This window comes from Anolis carolinensis, chromosome 6 (genome assembly GCF_035594765.1).
Source record: "Anolis carolinensis isolate JA03-04 chromosome 6, rAnoCar3.1.pri, whole genome shotgun sequence".
Classification (NCBI taxonomy): Eukaryota; Metazoa; Chordata; class Lepidosauria; order Squamata; family Dactyloidae; genus Anolis; species Anolis carolinensis.
The window spans coordinates 24,185,510-24,205,552 of record NC_085846.1 but is presented as its reverse complement, the minus strand read 5'-3'; the positions used below and the strand labels follow the sequence as shown (position 1 = coordinate 24,205,552).

At 40.8% G+C, this 20,043-nt stretch overlaps 1 protein-coding gene across 1 annotated transcript; it reads right to left on the bottom strand.

The window, feature by feature from the left end:
- Positions 1 to 7,183: 7,183 nt before the first annotated feature.
- On the bottom strand, positions 7,184 to 15,525 carry sost (sclerostin). Its single transcript, XM_003222668.4, has 2 exons — positions 15,100 to 15,525; positions 7,184 to 11,494 (listed from the first exon to the last, which is right to left on the bottom strand). Exons 1-2 carry the CDS (start codon positions 15,320 to 15,322, stop codon positions 11,073 to 11,075), a joined length of 645 nt encoding a protein of 214 aa, XP_003222716.1. The 5' UTR covers positions 15,323 to 15,525; the 3' UTR covers positions 7,184 to 11,072.
- Positions 15,526 to 20,043: the final 4,518 nt, after the last annotated feature.

Genomic DNA, 20,043 nt, shown 5'->3' with positions numbered 1-20,043 from the left:
CGACTCTTGCTTCTGATTATCCAAGGTTGAACTGTAAAGAAATTTCAGGACTAAAATCAACATTTTGTTGGAACAACCTGCTCTGAATCTCTATGGCTAACTTCCCTATAAATTAGGGCCTTAAGTTGCCAGCCACCACAGCCTCCATCCAACCAAAAAGAAGTACGCCTGGCTTATTTCACTACTGCCATATGTTTAGAAGGAAGCAAAGACTGCATAACTGCCAAGGTTGATTGAGAAAATGTGTTCTGCCAGCAGAAGATAATAGCTGAAATACCAGAAATTCAAACAACACACTAATATTCCACTTGATCCATGTGAGGAAGAAAACCAGAAGTCTAAATCTTGATCATGTGAAAAATGGAGATGTGCCAAGTCTCCTTCCCTTCTAGGAATGGAGCCGTATGTAAGTGTTCTAGTGTCTAAACCAGGTTAGGAAAGGTTGCATGACACATGATCAATGGGAAGGAAGAGGACACAAAAGAAGGGAAGGAAATGTGGCATATTTCCAGAAAAAGATGAGATACAAAGTCACAAACATGCAGATACAGTTGAAATAAAAAGAATGGAAAACTTGAGACTTGAAGAGACTTTTTCAACTCCTAAAAGCAACCTAAGAGATGAGTTGAGGGTCTTATCACAATAGATAGGTGTAAACGACACAAAAACTGGTCATTTACACAGTTTTTGTAACTGCATCCAACTTCTGGCCAAAAGTAAAAGAGGCTAAATTAAATCTCTCATGTCCCGCATGGAACTGGAGCTGATACAGGAAGCTCATCCACGTTTCCCCTAGGTTGGATTCAAACTGGCAACCTTCAGGTCAGCAACCCAACCTTCAAGTCAGCAGTCCTACCAGCACAAGGGTTTGACCCGCTGAGTCACCGGGTACATGAGAGGGAATAACTCATTCACCTTGATTTGTGAACAGCCCTTTAGCAATAATTTCTATCAACATCCAATAAGAAAATATAAAGAAGATGGGCATGAATGGCATCACTAGGGCCATTCTTTAGTCTCACATTATGGCTAGGAAACGTCAGAACCTGGGATCAGCCTGAACTATCATTAATGCAGTTGGACACCTCTTTAACTGCTATGACTCAATGCTATATAATCACGAGAGTTGCACTTTTACAAGATCTTTAATAATCTCTGTCAAAGAGTGCTACAATTCCCATAATTATAGCATGAAGCCAAGGCAGTTCAAGTGGTGTCAAACTGCATTAATTCTATGGTGTAAGTGCATCCCAATTTTTTGAAGTTTCTACCGCCAACAAAGGTAAAACCTTTCAGATTGGAATTGTATTTCACATATTTTACCTATTCAAGGGGGGAAATGGTAGTCTTCAGATCATAGCCCTGCATTTTGTCAAGATGTCATTTTTTCCAGATGTAACCATAGAGGTTTCTAAGAAATTCCATATCCTCTACCTAAGCAAGAGTAGGTAGCTTCACCCAAGACAGAAACATCCTGGATCTCAAAAGAAGTTATTTTTTCCATTGCCAATGGACTTCGGATTTTATTGCCTGGATTTTACAGCTCTGTCTCTCACTGTGCACATGGCCAAAGACAAGAGTGGCCTCTCCCTATGTGGATATCCCTCCAGGACATCTTAACTGACAACAAAAACTGACATCTTGACAAAACTCAGGGCTATGGTTCAAATATTGTCCCTTTCCCCCTTCTCCCGTATGATTTTGTATGGCCTTTGGCTGATGAAGAAACCAATGGAGCTTTGAAAGCTTGCACTCTGTATTTTGTGCATGTTAGTTGACCCATTATTTTGTAGATTTTGGATATGATTCTATTTTGATGTATAGCCAGCAAAGCTACTCTTGAGTGAGTTTTCTCTTTGTATATTGCTCAGAAGCATTTGGTTCTGTGGAACATGGTCTAGTGGACTAGTTGCTCCTTCTTTGGCCTAGTCCAGTAGGCTCCTTTTTTCTGTTCACTCTCCTGGCCCCCAATTCCCTTCCTCTCCCCCCTTCTCTTCCTGTGTGCTTTGCTAGAGCAGGAGAGGAAGCAACCCTTAAATCCCTACAAATAGCTTCACCCCTCAAAATGAGGGTGTAATTATGTCAAATTGGAGAGACTTATTTCAGGCTTAAGGAGGCTAGAAAAAATAAACCACCAAAGCCCGAGCTTTTTCTGCACGCCTGGATCATTACACGCGAGAGTGAAATGGGCTCTGTTTGTGTGTATATATGTGTGTATGTGTTTTATAGCAAGAGGGCAGGAAGGAAGCAAAGAAGCGGAAGGAAGGGAAGGAAGAAGAGAGAGATTAGATACAAATAGTCTGGTAGGAGCCAGGCTGTCCGAAAACCATTCCCGCAGGGGGTGTTCGGCACCGAAAGAATCCCAACGAAGGGTGACCTCATTGTGTATTTGTCTGGCCCAGCGTGAGCTGTTTTCTTAAGCCATGGAAATAACCTCACTCCACAAGCACTACAAAAATTGGCAGAAGCGATCAAGGCATGCGCTGTTTAACTTGGGGACTTTAGCACCCCGCCTTGTAGACAAAATTGATCTGACCTACATGCCAAGAGAAAGTAGAAAAGGACACCAAGTGACTGATTTAACTAGAAGAGGGAGACAATGCTGGGCTGCAAAAGAGAGACCCCAAAAGAGCTGTGTATTCCATATCTCCACCTACCTTGGGCCTGACCTAAGACATTTTGGTACCTGATGGCTCTCCGTAGCAGAGTAAAAAATCTTGGGTGCTTCCACACTATACAGTTAAAATAAATAAAAAGGAGCTGTTAATGGCACACTTTAACTGCTGTGGTTCCAACCTATAGAAACCTGGAAATGATAGATTAAAAGGGGTATTTAAAATTGTCAGCCAATGAGTTCCAGCGCTTCACTGCCAATCGACAAATCCTTGGATCCCATACAGTCGTGGCAGATAAAGTGGAATCATGGTGCAATAACTGTATAATGTGAACATTCGATAGTATTTTCTACCTGCAGCAGCATTAATAAAACGTGCCATCTTGACCACACTCTGATGTTATTTTGCCACATGTGTTCCATTTGACATTGTTGGAAGGGATACAATCTGCAGCTTCCATTCTATGTTTCCACAGAGGTTAGTATCCCAAGAGTACACAAGGAACTGCTGCTCTGCAACAGTTTGTGCTTGTGGCAGTTATCTCGCTTACTTTTGGTAGACTTGGCCCTAACTCTGAGCCCACTGGAACCTGAAAACAAATCTTCACCACTGAACCTGTTGTTCTTGCCTAAGTTCAGTCCTAGATCTCTCCAGGTTCAATAAAGAAAGAAAGAAAGGGTGACTGTGCAGCCTGCAGAATGCTCTTCCATGACCACGTTGTATACTGTGGGCCCTTCCACACAGCCATATAACCCAGAATATCAAGGCAGAAAATTCCACATCATCTGCTTTGAACTGGAATATATGGCAGTGTGTACTCAGATAACTCATTTCAAAGCAGATGTTGTGGGGTTTTCTAGCTTGATATTCGAGCTTATATGACTGTGTGGAAGGGCCCTGTAGACATCTGGAATTTGGATTACAACGTTCTCTAGTCAGCATGGTCATGTAGACTGGGGATTTTGGAAGTTTTAATCCACACAAAGTAACTAGGTACTGTCACTTTAAGTATGGGTCACAGACCTCATGTGGCCTTACAAGGGTATTTTTGTGGGTCCTGCCTTCCACAACCAGCAAAGCTCCTTTTCAGTATTTCCTCCCAGCTTTTGGGGTGATCCAAAATATGTGTTATTGCTCACTCTGAATCTTCCAGGCACAGCTTTACATGGAAATTAGGTGCAGAATTTGCCTGATGTCCTGCCACCAAAACTAGAAATGGGCTTCTAGTTATTTCCAGATTTAATTATTTAAAACATATGCACTTTTTCTAACACAGCCCATGAAGCATCTTGGAAGCTGCAAATTGCAGCACTTCCAACAATGTAAACTGGAACACATGTGGCCAAACAACATCAAAATGTGGTCAAGATGCCACATTTTATTAATGAGGAAAAACACACAAATTGGCAGATGTGGCAGTAGTTTTCTTTTGCTTGAGTCAACTGGGAAGAGCAGGACTTTGCAACCTCCTCTTTCTGCTAACTGAGTGCAAACTACTTTTGTACTTTGAATTCATTTTCTGGCAATTGAAAATAATAATAATAATAAGAAGAAGAAGAAGAAGTAGGCCACCCTACTGGGATCTGCACGCATCATCCGAAAATACATCACACAGTCCTAGACACTTGGGAAGTGTTCGACTTGTGATTTTGTGATATGAAATCCAGCATATCTATCTTGTTTGCTGTGTCATAATAAAATAATAATAATAATAATAATAATAATAATAATAATAATAATACGCTTTATTTATATTCCGCTTTATCTCCCCAGAGGGACTTGGAGCAGATTACAGTACACATATAGGCAAACATTCAATGCCTTTTTTACACAACAAACAACGGCATGTAATCCAGAGATAAGGTAAAGACCTTCTCCTTTTTATCTCTGGCATCTGGAGGCGCTACTCAACTTCTGGCCATGGGGAGGTGCTCTTGTTCCATATTCCATGCCAAAGAGCCTGTTGTCTGTAGACATCTCGAGTCTTTTGTGGACATGACTGCATGTCTGCATGGGGTGCACTTTTACCTTCTCGCCAAGGCAGTACCTATTGACCTACTCACATTGCATGCTTTCGAACTGCTAGATTGGCAGAAGCTGGACTGACAGTCAGAAGCTCATCCTGACTCATGGCTTTGAACTGCCAACCCTCCGGTCAGCAGCTTTTCCTGCAGCTAGTGATTTTAACTGCTGTACTACCATGGCCCTAACGTAATCTAAGGGGGAAAAGTGGGAGAAGGTGAGAAAAACTGAGACATCTGAAAAGCTACTGAAAAAGTGTAACATCACACGAAAAAACACAAGGGTATGAAACTGGTCTCTGGACTCCACAAAATTACCCTCTCTTAAGTGTAACCCAGAACTGTGTGTAGTACAAGACATGCAACAAAATTTCCTCTTCGTTCCGTTCCCCTTGGTCTAATAAAAACCTATTGGAAAGCTGTGTGTAGTATAAGGTTTGCAATGAAATGCTGAGTACCATTCAGTGTAGCAAATCTCAAAATAGACACTATAGCACCCTGAGGTACTGTCACAATACATCTCTGATTATTGAAAAAAATAACCCAGAGGGCTCATCAAACTGCATTATTATTATGCTATAGGACTCCACATTAACTGCCATGGCAACATGGTTTGGAATCCTGGGATTTGCAGTGCAGGGAGAGGAATTATCATTCTCAACTAGAGGACACTAAATCCATTTCAAATCCCATGATTCCATAAGATGTTGTCATGTATTAAAGTGCTGTCTTTCCCTGAGCTCCCAAAAAACCTTATTTTTCCTTCCTTCCTTCTCTTTCTTCCTTTTGTTCTCTCTCTCTCTCTCTCTGTCTGTCTGTCTGTCTGTCTGTCTGTCTGTCTCCAGATTAGTCTGTCTAATATGATAGATTTCCTCCAGCCCCAAATATTTCTTCTGAGGCAACATGCCTTCTCGTTTTATTGAATCCGTCAGAAGGAGAGGAACACTTGCTAGGAGATCCCAACACTCTAGAACATATTTTAACTTTCATGTAAATTGGGAAAAATCCAATACATTAACTAATAAGTTAACAGCCTTGCTATTTCTAAGCTCTGGATGAAAAGGTGGGCCAGGCCATACATTAGTAGCACATGAAAAATAGATGAGGATTTATATAACTGTCCATGATCCACTGATGATGCCAGCCACAGATGGAGGCAAAACACCAGGAGAAAATGCTACTAGAACACGCCCATACAGCCTGGAAACCACACAACATCCCAGTGATTCCAGCTATGAAAGCCTTTGACAATACATTTAATACAGTCAGCCCTCCACATTTGCAGGTTTGACTTTTGCAGATTTGATAATTCACAGATTTGATTAAACATTTCACTCTAGCCATCTCTAGGTCCGCCAGTATAATTCTGAGATGAGTTTCCAGCAGAACTTTTGCAGATTTTTATTATTTGCATATTTGATGAAAATGTGCTCTGCAGGAAATTCTAGATCTTCCAATGCCATTATATGGTCAACTTTTGCCAGAAGTTTACCTTAGGGTCATGGTGGAGAATCTAGAGAGTTTTAGAAAGAACACCTCTCTAGAAATCTCTAGGTCATTCAATGTGAGTTTGTGATCAACTTCTAGAAGTTGCTTTAATGTTTCCAGGGAAGAAGAGCCCACCATCTACGGAGGACGTTATCATTCTCCATCTGGGTAGTTGTTAGTTGCTCTCTCACATTTCTAGTTCAGATCTGCTCCTTGCAGCCTCAAAGTCCCATTGGTATCAATGGGAGAGTCAAACATAGGATTTATAGCACATTTGTCAAAGGAACAACACAGAAATTCTAATTCCTATTTATTCGGCTTCCTTTGCTTACTACACAGCTGATAGTATATGGATTGATGATACAATTGTCCCTCCATAGATTCTGAGTTCATGGATTTAACCATCCACAACTTGAAAATATTTTGTTTTAATCCCAAAAGCGAACCTGGATGTTGTCCTATTATTCCCACTGTATATAATGGAACTTCATCCACCGATTTTGGTATTCATGGGAGTCCTGGAACCAAATCCCAGTGGATACCAAGGGATCTCTGTATGTGGATCTGACAGCTTCTCCTTTCCCAGCTTCCCTGTCTATCTGTACTTGCTTCAATTTTATTTGCTGTTGATCATCATGGAGTGAAATCTATGGATTTGGGAGTGGGGTTGTTGTATTGGTATGCATTTTGCAAGTCATACACATTCCTTGCGTGCATTCCTATAGCTCAGATTTTATTAGCCATGTTAGCTGTAGAGTCCAGAAAACTTCTCTTTCTTAACTCTGGTTTGAAATGTGTGCATTTTTCTGTACATACTTTCCAAAGCTGTGTATTTAATGTGGCCTCCAGTAATGTGTGGTTTTCAGGATGCAAGCATGTCCCTGTCCAGTCTGTTCATTTCAGACCCATGGCAAAAGTCCACTGGAACAGATTCCTCGCAAATCCATAATTCATTCCATTAATTGAAACTTGAGATTGGGGAACTGCCTTTTCCTTCCATCCTTAAGGTGCTGTGACATTTGCATTATACTTTCAAGCAAGTAAACAAACACAAGGCCATTTTTTCACTGAACATGTCTTTATTAATTTAATACTTTGAGGAATATATCTGTACATCTCTAAAAACATGAGGTTAAATATCACAGGAGGACTGCCCAGTTCGCTACAAAGACAAGGAAACATATTGCATAAATACTTTTTACAGTGAAATAAATATGGCATTGAAATCTCAGAAAAAGTCTGTTCTTGGTTTTTATTACCAAGTCCACCAACTAGAAACAAAATCCACCAAGGATGTAGAAAATACCATGCATCTTCTGAACTGTGCCAATGCTGGAACTAGAACTATCAGACAAAAAGCTATTCAGATATTGAACTGTTGTACTACTATGATTTGAAGTTTGATAATATATGTGCAACCTAGCCCTCTTCTACACTGCCATATAAAATCCTAATTATCTGCTTTGAACTGGATTATCTGGCAATGTAGACTCAGATAATCCAGTTCAAAGTAGACAATGTGGATTATCTGTTTTGATAACCTGGATTATATGGCAGTGTAGAAGAGGCCCTAAAGACCACCGGTGGTTTTTCAGTAAGAGTACAATAGGGCCCCATATCTGTGGAACTAGGGCCCCTTCTACACTGCCATATAATCCAGATGATCAAAACAGATAATCCACATTATCTCCTTTGGGTTATATGACTCTACATCGCCATATAATCCAGTTCAAATCAGATAATCTGGATTTAGTATGGCAGTGTAGAAGGGGCCTAGTACTTGTGATCCGCTTCTGAAAACATGTGTTCTCTCTAGGCATTTTCGAGGTGTGCCAGAGACTCCAGGAAAACAAGTCACGATAGTAAATTTCTATTTCAATTACAGACAAAGTGAACTAGAAATTACTCTGGACAACTTCCATCTTGGTTATGCTGGACTGATCTGACAGTGGCTGTAAGGCAAAACATATGGAGAGGATAATGTTCAGGAAGATTGGGGAAGTATAGAACTTGGAAAAGTATACTTTTTAAGAAGACAATTCCCATAACCTCCAGCCACCATGACTATTGGGGATCAAGTCCCCAAAAAAGTAGTATTTATATATTCTTCAGTTCAAACACAGAACTGGATCCAGACATAGAAGAGTATCTGTATGATATCACTTTAATGGTCATAGTTCCATCCTCTAAAATCCTGTGAGTTTTAGTATGATGTAGTATTTTGAATTCCTTGCTAGAGAGATCTGATGTTGTACTCATTAGAGAGCATATAATTCCCTGGTAAATAATTCATAGTGTCTCATCAAACTACAAAACCCAGGATTCATTTGGATGGAACCCTGATAATTAAAATGGGATGAAACATGGATAACTATGTGGTCCACATACACTCTTTTTCATAATAACTTAGATCGGGGTCTAGGTAATGCATGGCCTTTCAGATTCCGAAGTAGGAATGATGGGAGCTGCAGTCTCACAACATCTGAAGGACCCATATACTGATTCCTTACATTGATTCCATAAGGATTGCTTTGTTTATCATGACTAAATCTGACTCCAACATACAGGGAGTAAGGTCTACTGAATGCAGTGAGATCGACTTCTAGATAATAATCTATGTGCAAATTCTCTTGTTCCTACATTTATAGGGATCAAAACAACAACACAATGGAAATAAATAATAATTTCATATTATTTGCTGTTACACAGCACTTAGAAAAATGAATGTGCTTTATAAAGGGATTTTAGACACTACAGAGAACTGAAAATCTGGATATTGTGCATGATAAGGGCAGAAAAGAATTTCAACTCTCTGAAACACATAAACATAAAAAAATAATAAAAAGAAGATAAACCAAAGCAGACAAGCCATACATTACTGAATGGTATTAGACTGATCCCAGACTAAACATTTTACAAATGCTGACATCCAAATTACGTTCAGATAACATAGGTAGGTTATGAGGCAGCTCTTGGTAAACACTGAATGCATTAAAAAAAAACTAACCCCCATACAGTCAGCTTCTGTGTAGGCAGTTCATCAGGATTGTATCCAGAAACCTATTTTTCTCAAACCAAGGAATTTTGATCCCTTTCTGGTAATTCCCTGTACCCCCACCCCCAAATATTTTGCAATTGTGTGGACTAGAAACTTGTTTTGTATTTTCAGAAAAGAATGTGAATAAGGCAATGGTTCTCAACCTGTGGGTCCCCAGATGTTTTAGCCTTCAACTCCCAGAAATGCTAACAGCTGGTAAACTGACTGGGATTTCTGGGAGTTGTAGGCCAAAACACCTGGGACATACAGGTTGAGAACCACTGGGATAGGGGAAGATGAATAAGGAGTGTGGAACTGAGAAAGAAAGAAGAGAGGTAAACAGAAGAGAAAGGATAATAGTAGAACTAGTGATTCCTGGAATTATAATAAGAAACTTTATACTGTACGGCCCCTGTATCCTGCACTTAAAATGCTGTTTGATGTGACAAAAATCCCACACATGTTTTTCATGCAGAATAAATCTGAAACTGCAATGTCAGTGTTTCCAAATACCCAGGAAACCTTTTTTTCTTTGTTAAAATGTTTTTCAAATATTAATTCCATCCCTAAAATGAACCAGTGATTTGACTTGGTCGCTTCCTATGACACGAAAGGAAAATATCAGCATTGAGCAACCTGCTAATCCATAGACTCTGGCTATTACCCTATAATGCCATTCCTTCTTATCAGCCCTGTATGTGGTTGTTGTATGTCTTTCGGGCTGTGTGGCCATGTTCCAGAAGCATTCTCTCCTGACGTTTCACCCACATCTATGGCTTCTGAGGATGCCTGCCATAGATGTGGGCGAAACGTCAGGAGAGAATGCTTCTGGAACATGGCCACACAGCCTGAAAGACATACAACAACCCTGTGATCCTGGCCATGAAAGCCTTCGAAAAGCCCTGTATGTATTCTGCACACCCACATCAATGCAAGGAAGTATGTACATATAACTATATACTTGACTCGTTGTTGTGCCATTCATTTGCCACTCACTAAACCTGCATCTCTTTTACTTTTCCTAACAAAGACTTTTGAAGATTTCTTTCCAGATATTACATGCCCCAAAACCGCTATTAGAAAATATAAATGCATTTGTACAAAACAGCTGGACAATATGGCTGTATATATTATAGCTGGATTACAAAAAAACCCTTTACTTCCATAGTTGACACATTGCATAGCCTTTCCTCAAGAAGAGGAAACCAACTTACCTATAGATCAAGCATAATACAGCAGAACAGCAAGAGTCAATGCATGAATACCAAAACTAAGTCATGGACAAAATCTGGACTATAACTCCCATAATGCCCCAGCCAGCATATTCTTTACATTATAGTCCAAAACTGGCGAAAATATTCTCTAAGTTATAGTCCATACTTTTCCATGCTCTGATTTATAGACAATTCGAGAGAGGAAAGCATAAAAGACAGCAATGGCAATGCATGCAGGTGAACACATGCCCTTTGAAATATCACATTTTTCTAAACTGATGTATGTTTGCTTCTGCAGAGAGAAGCCAATCCTTGGCCAAGTCAAGGAAAGACAAGGAAAACGTGGAGAATGGAAGGCCTTTCTTTAGCTTATGTTTCAATCAACCCTTCCTAACCTGTGAATAACTTTTCTCTTTCAGGCTGATAACAGCTTCTTTCTCTTATCCAATTCCATTCTTTCTTTTTCCTCCTGACTCTCCATCTTTCTCTCTCCCTGGATATCCCAAGGAGAGTTTGATCGCTTTTGGCTATATCAGATCTGACCCCCTGTTGGCACAAGATAGGTATTTGTGTGTCTATGGCCACCCCATCCTCCCAATCTGTCCCATTTTTTTATTTTTTAAAAATAGGAGGGTGGGTCAGACAAATGTAAATTCTCTCCACGTCTTGGCTAGGCTTCATTCAAACCAATCCTCCACTAGTAGGAGTTCTCAAGCTCCGGCTGATGGGCCTTACTGCCCCTGGTTCTGGAGAAGCGTAGCTTTTTGTTCTTTTGAGGCCGAGCAGTCTCTTTGCTGAAGTCCTTGAGCTGGGAACGGTTGTGGTAGCGGGTGTACCGTTTGCATTTGCAAGCGGTGATACTCCGGATCTTGATTGTCCGCATATCCTCATTGGGGCAGGTGAGCTGGACGCGCAGGGAGCGGCTGTGGGCAGGGATGCAGCGGTAATCCAGGGCGTTCTGCCGCCACCATTTTCCTTTACCAATTGAATTTGGGAGAAGATGAGCAGGGAGGCATTGGCCAGAACATACCAGCTCCCTGATTGGCTTGATGCTGCGGCACAGGCCTTCGGTGACATAGCGGGTGGAATACACTTCCCGGCAGCTGAATTCTAACGGTTCTGCAAGGAAAGATAGATGAGATATTTGCCACTTTGAACACATTGGAATCAGAGCAATATTGTATCTAAAGCAGGCATGGGCAAACTTCAGCCCTCCTGGTGTTTTGGATGTAAACTCCCACAATTCCTAACAGCTGGTAGGATGTTAGGAATTGTGGAAGTTGAAGTCCAAATCACCCGGAGATCTGAAGTTTGCCCATGCCTGATCTAAAGTGTTAATCAACTGTATGACTCTAGAGATCACACCATTAATACACACAGATTCTAATGAAATAAATAACATTTGCCAAATGTATACACACAAAAATCATAGCTCAATTATAGTTTTTCTTCCCCAGTTTGTTGTGATAAAAGTGGGACTTCAACAAACTTGCCAGAGTGTGGAGCTGAATCTGCAAAAATTCAGAATTTAAATAGTTAGACCTGCAATTTTTCTGGATACTCCATCCCATCTCCTTTTCCTTTCTGTCAACTGTCAGCATTTGATACCTATTGAGAATACTTAATCTTCATTGACCTACTTCAGCAATTACACGTACTTTACACACACACCTCTCTTATGGTAACACCTCCTTACTATATATGGAATAGATTGTATCATTTTGGGATACAAATCTGCATTTGGATAAGGAGTTCTCTATAGTATCAGATGACTAACTGCTGGAATAATTACATTATCTGTTTCCAACTGTGGAGACTGGAGATATAGGCAGTCAAGTGCTGGTCATGCTGCAAGTCTACCAGAAGCACTTGGAGAAGTTTAAGGGGTTGTGGGTGGCCATCTGTACACCCCAAAGTGATTTAACACTTACAATGTTGTTTTCTAAAAATACTAAAGTGCTTGTCTCTTCATATTAAAGATCATAACTAACATTCTGGTAGTGGAAAGTCTGGGTTAGAACCCAGACTAAGAAATACATTGCGGGTATTTGTTTATCTCCAAAAAGAAAACACTTTTGGCCATGGAAGGAAGCCACAATATTGTCCTGATAGGGATCATTCCAAACCATTGTGGAAATTAATTTCAGGAAGGTTAAGTGCTTTTTCAATGAGCCACCAAGCTTGTCCATGTGACAAAACACGAAGCAGATTACTAATAAGAGACAGATTGCTAAATATGATGAGTGTCCCCTCTACTGCAATTTCTACCATCAGATCATACAGATGCATATTCTCAAAGAGAGCTATACTTTATACCCTTAAACTAAAGTCTTGACACAGGGTTATGGGAGTTGCAACCGCAGCCATATGGACAGTGTGTTATTCACATTCAATACAGTATGCCCTCTGTATCTGCTGGAGATACATCCCAAGATCACCACTACTCATGAATATCTGGAAACATGGAAAATGTCTAGTCCAAACTTTTAAAAAGTCCCCAACATGTTAAACGAAACGCATTTCAGGAACAGGTTTCAGAACGTTGGATAGCTCATTTAATGGCTATAATGAACCTGAAACAGATTCACTGCCTTCTGGTATGAAGACCATTGCTCTGTTTGGACTGATCATCTAAATGGGCTTAAGGAGATCTCCTAGGTATGTTCTAAACTTCAACTAGTAAAGTCCCTTCCCTTTTCAATAATTTCTTGTGTTCAGTCTATACAATGTCGTATAGTGCTTCAGCTGGACCAGATTCAAGACCCTACTCATTGTGAAGCTCACTAGATGACTTTGAGCCAGTCTCTTTACCTCACTTTGACCAACCCCACACATCTGTTGTGATAGTAAAGGTGGGGGGTGAGCACTGCACAAGTGTTCTTGAGGCAAATGTAACTGGCTAGCAAAACCAGAACTTGGACAAGTTTGTTCTGTGAATTAAAACAATCAGAATACTTCGGCCATCATAGACACACTTTGGCTGGGAGATTCTAGGTCTGGTAGACCCAAAAAGAAACTTCTGTGTGAAACTACTTGTCTGTTTGAGGCAAGTGTGAATGTTGCAAATGGCCACCTTTGATTAGCAACGAATGGCCTTTCAGATTCACAGCCTGGCTGGTTCCTGCCTGAGGGAATCCTTTGTTGGGAGGTGTTAGCTGGCCCTGATTGTTTCTTGTCTGGAATTCCCCTATTTCCTGAGTTTTGTACTTTATTTACTGTCCTGATTTTAGAATTTTTTTAAATACAGGTAGCCAGTTTTGTTCATTTTCATGCCTTCCTCCTTTCTGTTGAAATTGTCCACATGCTTGTGGATTTCAGTGGCTACTTTGTGTAGTCCAACATGGTGGTTGTGAGAGTGGTCCAGCATTTCTGTGTTCTCAAATAATATGCTGTGTCCAGGTTGCTTCATCAAGTGCTCTGCTATGGCTGACTTCAAGAGCTCTTTCTCCAGTTTGAGAGAAAGTATTCTTGACACAACAGGCAAAAGTTCCTTCTCCCACCCTGGACCTTCCACAGATATATAAACTCCATTCGACTAGTTTCCAACAGACCTCACAACCTCTGAAGATGCCTGCCATACATGTGGGCAAAACATCAGGAGAGAATGCTTCTGGAACATGGCCATACAGCCCGGAAAACTCACAGCAACCCAGTGATTCCGGCCATGAAAGCCTTCGACAACTTCCTGACTGTGAGAGCTGTTCAATAGTGGAACTTTCTGCCTCAGAGTATGGTGGAAGCTCCTTCTTTGGAGGCTTTGAAACAGAAGCTAGATGGGTTGTTGTGTGTTTTCCGGGCTGTATGGCCATGTTCCAGAAGTATTCTCTCCTGACGTTTCACCCACATCTATGGCAGGCATCCTCAGAGGTTGTGAGCTGGATAGCCGTCTGTCAGGGGGACTGTGATTGTGCTGTTCCTGCATGGCAAGTGATTGGACTAGGTGACCCATGCGGTCTCTTCCAACTCTAAAGGTAAAGGTTTCCCCGGACATTAAGTCCAGTCGTGTCTGACTCTGGGGGTTGGTGCTCATCTCCATTTCTAAGCCGAAGAGCCAGCGTTGTCCGTAGACATCTCCAAGGTCATGACTGCATGGGATGCTGTTACCTTCCCGCTGGAGCGGTACCTATTGATCTACTCACATTTGCATGTTTTCAAACTGTAGACACCTCCAAGGTCATGTGGCCAGCATGACTGCATGGGACACTGTTACCTTCCCGCCAGAGCAGTACCTATTGATCTACTCACATTTGTATGTTTTCGAACTGCTAACAGTGGGCGCTCACTCCGCTCCTCGAATTTGAACCTGGGACCTTTCAGTCTGCAAGTTCAGCAGCTTTAACACACTGAGCCACCAGACCAACTCTATGATTCTATAAAAAGGAAACTTATCTAAGTCCTGAGCAAAACACATTAAGTCCCTACTCAGATGCCTCAGAAAAGAGGGAGTGGGGAGACAAAAGCAGCAAACTTCAGTGTGGGCATTATAGTTCCAAAAGCAAGCTCATATGAGTGATGAAGAAAATAAATCCAATCACACATGAGAAAAGAAGGCATGGGCAAACTTCGGCCCTCCAGGTGCTTTGGACTACAACTCCCACAATTCCTAACAGCCTACCGGCTGTTAGGAATTGTGGGAGTTGCAGTCCAAAGCACCTGGAGGGGCGAAGTTTGCCCATGCCTGAGCTATAGCCTTGACAAAGAAGGGAGAAAGAGACCATCCTTACCCATCCTGTTGAGGGAAACCTGGGGGACCCTCTCCCCTTGCTGCGCCCGGTTGTTCATGGTCTCGTTGTCCTGCTGCTGCGCGTAGGTCGGCTCCTCGGTATTCTCCGGGAAGTCCGGCACGATCTCCGTGGCGTCGTTTTTCAGCACTTGCCAGCCTCGCCCGGAAGGCAGGAGAGCCTGGAAGAAGAGGCAGAGCGAGCAAACAACCCGGGAGGCCTGCATGGTCCGAAGGAGGCGGAGAGAAAGGTCTTCCTCTTGGCTCTTCCCCTTTCCCTCGGGATGCCGAGCTTAGGCAAGCTCTGCTTTTTAAATTCTACCTTAGGACCCAGCTGGCCAATGAGGCGAGAGTGGGCGGAGCCAGAGAGTGGGCGGGGCCATATGAGAACTTGTGTTGTTGTTGGGTGCTTCCAACTTCCAAGTACAGTAGAGTCTCGCTTATCCAACGTAAACGGGCCGGCAGAACGTTGGATAAGCGAATATATTGGATAATAAGGAGAGATTAAGGAAAAGCCTATTACACATCAAATTAGGTTATGATTTTACAAATTAAGAACCAAAACATCATGTTATACAACAATTTTGACAGAAAAAGTAGTTCAATATGCAGTAATGCTATGTAGTAATTACTGTATTTACGAATTTAGCACCAAAATATCCTGATGTATTGAAAACATTGACTACAAAAATGTGTTGGATAATCCAGAATGTTGGATAAGTGAGACTCTACTGTAGTATTTTTTTCCTTTCCTTGTAATTTTTACCCAAAGGGTTACTTGTCTTTCGGAAAGTCTGTAAAACCTTTCTCTTCCGACAAGCTTTTGATGGGTGAAAAACTTGGGGTGATGTTCTGTTATTATTGTTATTTAAAGCCAATTGTATTGTTTAATCTATTTCTGTAAACTGCTCCGAGCCAAATTGGGAGTAGCGGTATACAAGTCCAATAAATAAATAAATAAAAATAATATCACAGTATAGCAATAACACTATGTAACACAGCACTAATTTTATTCCTGGGTGATAAGTCATTTCCTAATTGGTTCTATCATAAAAACATAGAAAAATGGTTTATTAAACTGCAAAGACTTTTTTTTTTGCAGGACATCCTGCAGCACATTTTGCAATAGTTTTGTTTTGTTTTTTGCAATAGTACTACAGTAGAGTCTCACTTATCCAACATAAACGGGGCCGGCAGAATGTTGGATAAGCGAATATATAGGATAATGAGGGATTAAGGAAAAGCCTATTAAACATCAAATTAGGTTATGATTTTACAAATTAAGCACCAAAACATCATATCTAACAACAAATTTAACAGAAAAGGTAGTTCAGTACTAATTAATGCTACGTAGTAATTACTTTATTTACAAATTTAGCACCAAAACATCACAATGTATTGAAAACATTGACTACAAAAACATTGACTACTAAATGGCTGACTGCGTTGGATAATCCAGAACGTTGTATAAGTGAATGTTGGATAAGTGAGACTCTATTGTATCTTGTTGCTGGGTGCTTCCAACTTCCAAGTAGTATTTTTTTTCCTTTTCTTGTAATTTTTACCCAAAGGGGAAAATAATATCACAGCATAGCAATAACACTATGTAACACAGCACTGATTTTATTCTTGGGTGATAAATGTCATTTCTTAATTGGTTCTATCATAAAAACATAGGAAAAAGTTTATTAAACTGCAAAAACTTTTTTTCTGCAGGACATCCTGCAGCACATTTTGCAATAGTTTTTCAATGAATTTCTCATCCAGTCTCAATCAATTCAGCGTAGGGTTGCTGCAAGTTTTTTAAGTCTTATGGCCATGTTCCATACAATAATAGAATCATAGAGTTGGAAGAGACCTCAGGGGTCATCCAGTCCAACCCCTTGCCAAGAAATAGGAAAATCGCATTCAAAGCACCCCTGATAGATGGCCATCCAGTCTCTGTTTAAAAGCCTCCAAAGACGGAGCCTCCACCACACTTCGGGGCAGAGAGTTCCACTGTTGAACAGCTCTCACAATTAGGAAGCTATTCCTATTGTTCAGGTGGAATCTGAAGCATTCTCTCCTGACATTTCGCATGGCAGGCATCCTCAGAGTTTGTGAGGTCTGTTGGAAAACTATGCAAATAGGGTTTACATATCTGTGGAATGTCCAGGGTAGGAGAAAGAACTCTGGTCTGCTTGAGACAAATGTGAATGGTGCAACGGGCCACCTAGATTAGCATTTAATGGCCTTGTAACTTCAAAGCCTCGCTGCTTCCTGCCTGGGGGAATCCTTTCTTGGGAGGATGTTTCTATGATTCTATCATTCTAGGTGTTAGCTGTCCCTGATTGTTTCATGTCTGGAATTCCCCTGTTTTCTGCGTGATGTTCTTTTTATTTACTGTCCTGCCTCAAGCAGACAAGAGTTCTTTCTCCCACCCTGGACCTTCCACAAATATATAAAGTCCACTTGCATAGTTTTCCAACAGACCTCACAACCTCTGAGGATGCCTGCCATAGATGTGGGCGAAGCGTCAGGAGAGAATGTTTCTGGAACATGGCCATACAGCCCGGAAAACTCACAGCAACCCCGTGATTCCGGCCATGAAAGCCTTCGACAACACAATTCAGCATAGTTTGTATCAGCTAAACAAAGTTTTTGGAGGATAACAACTACGTTAAAAGTAAGTACCACACAATTAAACAGGAAATAACACTTTCAATCCAGGAATTTTTAAAATTTTGTTACTTAGTGTAATAGAACAAATAAGCAAGTTTGAGGGCTGTACTGTATATATTTTACAAAACCATTCATCTACATTTTTCCTACCACACTACAAAAATTTCTGGAGTATAACACAACTTTCAAAGTACATCGGACACAATCAAACAGGAAATAACACTTTCAAAACAGGAACAGGGTTTTTTCCCCCAAATTTTGTTACATAGTTTAATAGAACAAACAAGCTTGGGGGTTTTATATATTTTACAATACTATTCATCAACCTTTTCCCTACCGCAGTACAGATTACAGAGCAGACTCTCAGTTAATTAGCACCCTGTGGGATTGGTAGATGCTGGACAAAAACTGGCCTAACTAATGTTATACCTCATACTACAACATACCAAAACTGTGTATTGACTTGATATTAATATTGAATCACAGTAAGTAAAAGCAAATAAAGACAAATTTAATCCAACACAGTATTCCTGTTTTATAAAAACTACTTTGCGAATGCCAAATAATTTATTTTATTGTGTTGTCTAAGGCTTTCATGACCGGAATCACTGGGTTGCTGTGAGATTTCCGGGCTGTGTGGCCATGTTCCAGAAGCATTCTCTCCTGACGTTTCACCCACATCTATGGCAGGCATCCTCAGAGGGTGTGAGGTTTGTTGGAAACTAGGCAAGTAGGGTTTATATATCTGTGAAAGGTCCAGGGTGGGAGAAAGAACTCCTGTCTGTTTGAGACAAGTGTGAATGTTTAAACTGATCACCTTTATTAGCATTGAAAAGTCTTGTATCATCAAAGCCTGGCTCATTCTTGCCTGGGGGAATTGTTGGGAGGTGTTAGCTGGCCGTCATTGTTTCTTGTCTGGAATTCCTCTGTTTTCTGAGTGTTGTTCTTTATTTACTGTCTTGAATTTAGAGGGTTTTTTTTTTAATATTGGTAGCCAGATTTGGTTCATTTTCATGGTTTCCTCCTTTCTGTTGAAATTGTCCACATGCTTGTGGATTTCAGTGGCTTCTCTGTGTAGTATGACATGGTGGTTGTTAGGGTGGTCTAGCATTTCTGTGTTCTCAAATAATATGCTTCTCTTTGGCAGAGAAGGTTCCTCCCACGATGCCATATCATAGCAATTGAAGTGATGCCAAACTGCATTAATTCCACAATGTAGATGCATCCTTGGTCTAGCATGTAAACCACTGCCACACACTAAGCATATCTAAATATGTGTATACTAGTGAGGGAAGTGGGTGACTCAAGAAAAGATATTCATGCTATTTTTTTCTTTTTTGGCTGCAGAGAGAGTCAAGAATTCAGTGGGCTGACAGCGAGGCGGAACATTTGCAAGTAATGTTTACCTCTTCACACTCACTGTTTTCACTTCACTTTTTCTGGCAAGGGATGCAGAGAATGGACAGAAAAGAAAGACTGAATGAGAAAGGGAGAGAGAAATATCCAAGAATACATTTATCTATAGATTTGGCAGGGTTGTATCCTTACTCATGCTAAACATAAAGTCTCTTGTCACTGTCTCGCCTTCCTGTTCACTTCAGATAATTTCCAGAATATTTAAATCCCACATTTTAAATTTTTGGGTGTCTGACTTTTCAAGGTAGAGAATCCAAGGTAATATATTTAAAATGATGTTTATAATGGCATTTCTGTTCCCCTTTTCCCAATTCCCTTGCATATTTTATCTTAAAGTCTTCACGTCATTTTATGTTTCAAAAGCTTTCACTGCAGAGAGGGAGACACTGCAAATCGTTCACACCTAGGGTGCATCTACACTGTGAGATTAATGCAGTTTGATACCACTTTGACTGCTGTGGCTCAATGCTAAGGAATCCTGAGAGTAGTAGTTTTACAAACCCTTTAGCCTTCTCTACTAAAGAGTTCTGGTGCCTCATCAAAATACAGTTCCCAGGACTCCATAGCATTGAGCCATGCTAGGTAAAGTATCAAACTGCATTAATTGTATAGTAGATAGCTCAATGCTATAGAATCCTCAGATTTGTAGTTTTTTGAGGCACTAGCGCTCCTCAATAGAGAAGGCTGAAGACCTTGTTACTTCCATGATTCCATAGCATTGAGCCATAGTAGTCAAAGTGGACTCAAACTTCATGAATTCAGTAGTATAGACGCACCCTGTGTTGTGATCCATTAGGCTTAGCAAAGCCTCCTAGTTGTAGGCTACTAGTTGCTTGACAAGTTGTCTTTTTTCCTCCAGTCCCATGCAACA

Excerpts from the sequence above, each read along its gene's own strand:
- sost (XM_003222668.4), bottom strand. The coding sequence starts at position 15,322 with ATGCAGGCCTCCCGGGTTGTTTGCTCGCTCTGCCTCTTCTTCCAGGCT. Across the intron at positions 11,495-15,099 it reads GGTTTCCCTCAACAGGATGG|AACCGTTAGAATTCAGCTGC; the intron begins GTAAGGATGGTC and ends CTTTCCTTGCAG.